Source organism: Electrona antarctica (assembly GCF_951216825.1).
Source record: "Electrona antarctica genome assembly, chromosome: 19".
In the NCBI taxonomy this organism is placed as follows: domain Eukaryota; kingdom Metazoa; phylum Chordata; class Actinopteri; order Myctophiformes; family Myctophidae; genus Electrona; species Electrona antarctica.
This window is the reverse complement of record NC_136800.1, coordinates 42,519,159-42,525,102: the sequence shown is the minus strand read 5'-3', so window position 1 is coordinate 42,525,102 and position 5,944 is coordinate 42,519,159. Positions and strand designations below refer to the sequence as shown.

The 5,944-nt window shown below is 43.0% G+C and overlaps 1 protein-coding gene across 1 annotated transcript; it reads right to left on the bottom strand.

Annotated features, from left to right (window-relative positions):
- Positions 1-1,545: 1,545 nt before the first annotated feature.
- LOC306943751 (CMP-sialic acid transporter-like) lies at positions 1,546-2,526 on the bottom strand (the record flags this gene model as incomplete). Its single annotated transcript, XM_079530281.1, has 1 exon — positions 1,546-2,526. The coding sequence occupies one exon, from the start codon at positions 2,524-2,526 to the stop codon at positions 1,546-1,548; it is 981 nt and encodes a 326-aa protein (XP_079386407.1).
- Between the last annotated feature and the right edge of the window lie 3,418 nt (positions 2,527-5,944).

Below are 5,944 nucleotides of genomic sequence, written 5' to 3'. Positions count from 1 at the left end.
TTCTAATTAGCCTCGGGCTCGGAGATTTTCCGTGATTTTTTATTTTGTCTTTCTTTTTTTTCCTTCTTTTTTTAAGAATGTTATTATAAAAATAGCAATTCTGTTATTTGTGTAATGTGTATACATGTATGTATTTATTATGAAGAGGGCTGCGCTATAGGCGATTCACTCCTCCTGTCACAAGTGAATCGCGCAGCCCTCTTCATAATAAATACATACATGTATACTCCAGGACAGGGGTTCTCAACCTTTTTGGCCGGGGACCCCCGGAAATGCTTTGGCAATGTCTCGGGACCCCCGCCCCGCCCCCTCCCGACCCCCAATATAAATTGACTGCTACAATAACCTTAAACCATTTTGGGCGGGAACCCCTTTTGATGTTTTAAGCATTGTTATAATTTAGCTATTGAAAAATAGCAGATCTACAAGCTCATAGCGCGCCACCGAGTGGCACGCTATGAACTTGTAGGTCTGCTATTTTTGAAAAATCGTGAAAATAAAATTTAAAAAAAAATCTTTTTTTTTCTTTTTTTTGGAAAATAATTTGGGGACCCCCTAAAATAATTTGGCGACCCCCCGAGGGGTCGCGACCCACGGGTTGAGAACCCCTGCTCCAGGAGACCAACTCGCAACCTGCCGTGCGACGAGGGCTCAGCCCTATTGACACGGTAGGTTGCGCGTTGGTCTGGAGAGTGGGAGCTAGGGTTCCCACCCGTTCCGTAAAATACGGATTCGTCCTTTATTTGAGCATTAAATGATGCGTCCCGTATTGAATCAATACGGAACACGGTTTGTTTTCCGTATTTTCCTAAATGCCCCCTGCGCGATCTGTCACACGACAAATCCAGTGCCTGTCTCGCCGGCCGGCCACACCGCGCTGTTTAAAATGTCTAGTACTATAAGTTCTACAACAGCTGATTCTCCACCGCGTCCGTCTCAAAAAAGAAAACGCCTTAAAAAAATAAGTGAGTGCAGGTAAGAGGCAAATCCCTGGCTTGACAGCGTCACGGGAGATTAATATAAAGCAAATTGCAAAGTATGTCGGCGTATGTTTTCTGTGGCGCATGGGGGACTGATAGCAAACAGCATGCTTCAGGGATCAACAGTATGATCACAGAACACCCAACAACAAGTGTCACAGTTCTTCATGACTGAAACTGCCACTGAGATCGATTCGGTATGTGATAATTTGTGTTTTTATAAGATGTCAATCAGTAGTATTTCTATTGTCCTGCCCATGCAATAGCCAATGACTGCTGATGTGGGCATATGGCCAAGTTATTTCAGTAGACTACTTCCTATGGCGTCCATTAACGTGGTTATCATGTCGGCGTTCTCGCCAGATTTGGATCTCAGGTTTGGTTTGGACGTCGGTGGTGGTTTTTGCCATTTTGCCGAGGTGGAATGTAGCAATAAATGGACCAAAATGGCTGAAACTCCTGGTTATTAGTATTGACTTAACTTCAGAAACACAAAAAAGTAGTTTAGAGCCAAATATGTCTTAAATTTGAACAACTTGGTTAGTATCAGGCAGGAGCTCTGCGTTCACACGTAGCTCCCTTCCGACTTGCACATGTTCTTTGGAAGAGCATACAGGCAGATGGACGCGCAGACGAGCAATGCTCCAAAGGCAAAGATGAGGTTTATGTGGAGGCCAAACAAAAGGACCGAAGCCACGGTTGCGATAAGGCTGGCAACCACGGAAGCAAAGTTCTTCACAATATTATCCGTGTACTTTATTACGACGGATGCATACATACCCCCCACACTGCCCAGGCCCACTACTAACCACACCCAGGGTGTGTAAGCAAAGTAGAATCCTTTCTCCAAGATCATGGTCCTGTTAGCCTCGCACATGAAAACGACAGCAAAGGTGATCAGGGTGCCAGACAGGTACAGCTGGATGTTTCTCACCCACAGGGACGTTGTCCTATGTGGACTCTTCAGTACCTTCTCAAAGTAAACGCCTGCGAGTCCAGAACACAGGACAGCGACAATAACAGCTCCAAATCCAACGAGAGGGTCTTGGGCCCCGGGAGTGACTTCTGCAGGTTTCCACTGGACAAGGCTGGCGCCCGCAGAAAGAACCATCACAGAGATCCACTGGCGTGCGCTGAGAGGGCGGCGCAGAAAGTACACAGAACAAAGGGCTGTGCAGGGCATCTTCAACTGGTAGGTCAGTTGAAAGGTGGCTGCGTCCAGGTTGCTCAAGGCCAGAAAGGTCATGTTGTTCTGAAGTGCGTACAACACAGATACAACGCACAGTTTCAGCAACTCTTTGGGAATGAATACATGTTCCACAATGGAGCTTCCCAGCCGTCTGAGACCGGTTTCCTTTGCCATCATGCAGAAACTCAGTAATAACTTTATGAGCTCAGCAGTGAACACAGCAGTAGCTGAGACATACTGAGCTTGTCCTGTTGTTCTGGTGTACCGCACTGCCACTGAATAGGATGCTGTGATTGTTGCCATAACGCCCAAGCAATACAATTTGAACAAAACACTCACAGGTCCGTCGTTAGCCATCGTTGTTATTTTGTCGCCGGGGTCCCCGGACCGGCCGGGGCGGTTCCCGGAGCTGCGGTCGGGAAATCCATGGGGGCCTCGACCGGCTTCCTCTGCCTGCACACAAGGCACCGTTCCTGGGCAGAGAGAGCCGGACAAAAGACTCACAGGTCCGTCATTGGCCATCGTTGTTGTGGATCGGGGCCGGGGACAATGAGGTTAATAGCAGGTTGGTTCATCTGGATACCATCTAATTTTTGGAGCTCGAGTCAGCCATTATATATCCTATGTCCTGTCATACTCCTGACGTCACCAGACCATATATAGCAAGTCCTCAAAAAAGGCCTTAGTTTTTGAGATACCCCTACCCGAGGTAGAACTAAACACGGCACTGGAAGGGTAGTGCCGTTGAATTCGGACAACCTATTTTTCCTTGTTGAATTCCAATATCAGTCATATTCCAATATAGCTATATTAAGATGTATTTGATTAAATTGTCTTTGTCATTCTATAAATCTTCTGGGGCATGTAAATTAATATTATTTGATTATTAATTTACAAAAACAAAAAGCTGTGGACTGTAATGTGAATATTAGAATGCCAAATAGATTGCCAAATCTATATGCATTATTGTGTATTTCTCTGCTGTCCATTCAGTCAAATTGAAGCGTTCTCATCAATGTGCTCAAACTGCAGCTGCCAATCTAACAGCTGACCTGACTCCTTCACACTGGCAGCGAATGTATACCTATTTGTGTGTCGTCGTTATCTTTAGCAGAGACCCTTATATGCCCATTTAGTATAGCATCTCTGTTAAAACAAGACTACAGTTGGAGGCCATCGATATTGTCCTTTTCTTTTTGCTGAGGTTTGCGTGATCTGCGCAAAAGGACAGTTAACCCATTTTGGGCGGGAACCCCTTTTGGTGTTTTAAACATTATGTTATAATTTAGCTATTGGAAAATAGCAGATCTACAAGCTCATAGCGCGCCACCGAGTGGCGCGCTACGAGCTTGTAGGTCTGCTATTTTTGAAAAATCGTGAAAATATTTATTTCAGAAAACTGGAGGATTTAGAAGGATTTTTTTAAATGTTGAGGTCAGGCCTAAATGGGTCAAATGATAAGGGACAATATCGGTGGCACCCAACTGTATAAGAATTGTCTGAGAATGGGGTTGAGGAGGCTTGCGCCCGGAGTGGCTGCTGGAACAGGCAAGGAGGCCTGTTCCTCACTCTCTGTATGTTGTTCCTCTGCTAAATTGTCTTAATAAATTCTCAACACTTCACTTTGTCATTCCTTCATCTTCGATTATTTAATCTACAACAACGCAACCATGTTTCTTCGTATCGTTAGGGCAGGGGTGCCCACGCCTTGTTTCTTCTTATCGTTAGGGCAGGGGTGCCCACGCCCTTTTGACTTGAGAGCTATACTTTCAATCTGACCAGCTCAACCAGATCTACCCACCAAAATAGTTTAAAAATGTACCTGAGGGGGCTTTAAATCGCGGCGCTGGCGTTACATATGAGACAAACGCACTTGGAATGGGAAATAGAGGGGGGGGGGATTGAATTGGTAGGGTTTTTCTTTTTAAAATAACCTTAATGCGTGACTTTGTGTGCACATATTGCATTGTGGGTTTGAGCTGACAGGCCCTTTTTGATGTCAATCAATCAAGTCACCTTAATTCAAGTGTCAGATGCCAAATATAGTTTATTTTGTATTATATATTTTTAGGGGGCATGTCATGTGCTCTACCTGAACAGCCTTTGTGATCTACTGGTATCACAATTTGGGCACCCCTGCGTTAGGGTCTACCATTAATGAAATGGATTGTTGCGAACTTTTATTTTGGGGCAACATTTGTTTTTTTGGCTATTCTTTAGACCTACCGCAATCTCTGAAAAAGGCCAGTCCGAATAGAGCAAAGGTGACAAAAAAGCCTATAACTTCAGAATGCTCACTATTATCTTAAAAGCCTATAACTTCAGAATGCTCACTCTTATCTTAAAAGCCTATAACTTCAGAATGCTCACTCTTATCTTCGTCAAATGTGACCAGATTTGACTGAAAACCTGCCATCACGCAACCTCCAGCTTTTCACCAAAGGAGAACAAAAATGTTACCCAAAATGAGTTAATAGCACAGGCAGACTAGCCTAAAGTTTAAGCCAAGTGGTCAACATCTCCATATTAGGTACAGTTGTCATGTTCTATTTCAGAACATGCTGAACTTTTCTGTGTGTTTTTGCTGGTTAACTGTGGGTTTCCTTGCAAACTAGTTTCATTCTCAAGCAAAACGTCAGACCATGCGGTCACTGTGCAACTGCTTAGCAACAGTATTCCTTATCACTTTCTGTTCATGTCTTGGAAAGTATCGTCTGTGAGTACTTTGATTGCAACCATTTCTGATATGTTTGGTGATTTTGTAGCCATTTGGTTTATCTTGATTTCTTCATTGCAAGTTGTGTTTGGTGCTGAGCCTATGCTAACATCCAGGTTGTTTGCTAAGCTAATGCTAGTTTCAGTGTATCCCGGTGTATCGATGTATGCTTCTTTCATTGTTGTTTGGTCACCTTTCATAGCTTTATGCAAACTCTAGAAGCATTCTAGCATTGTTTCATTTTAGCATTGTGTCATTTCATGTGGTACTGCAATTCATGATAGCATTTTATACAGTTCATAACACTTCATAAGGACAGTAATACAGTTTGGTATTTCATGGTTGGGAGCACCGGGTTCAATGCCCGCTTCCGCACACTGCTACAGTCACTGTACAGTATGTGGAGACAATAAGCCTATCTCACAGAATTTCCCCGCCCCCCTAAATACGCCCCCTTTCGGGGTTAGTGGTGATAGCGTGACATCACTCCATAGACGCTACATGTTAACAGAGGTAATTTAAGAAGTCTACAACTTTTGTTTTCTCAAGGTAAGGTTTGTTCTATCTGTTCGAGCTGATTTACCATCTTGTTTGCTTCATAATAATATTGGTCTGTCACATTTTTACATTAGAAAATGTACTTAGATTCTCCAGAGAAAAAAACATGTAAATGCTCATGTTAAAGTCACCACTATTTACCGGAAGTGGGCGTGGAAAGCGGGCTGTGAGATAGGCCTATTGTGTAGCTCTGATTTGTTGTTAGTCTACTTGGCTAATACAAAATGATCAGGCTGTTGAAAAAGAAACATTAACCTTAAGCTTGAATATATATATATATATATATATATATATATATACATATATATATATATATACATATATATATATACATATATATATACATATGTCTGAATGAGGCCTCACCTAAATTATAAAATGGGGGAAAAAAGAAAGACACCATTTTCCATACATAGGCCTAATCAAAACAGTAGTTTGCAGGCTAGTTCCAAAAGAGCACATTGCGAATGGTTTCTGAAGCAGCAGTCCTAGAAATGGCAA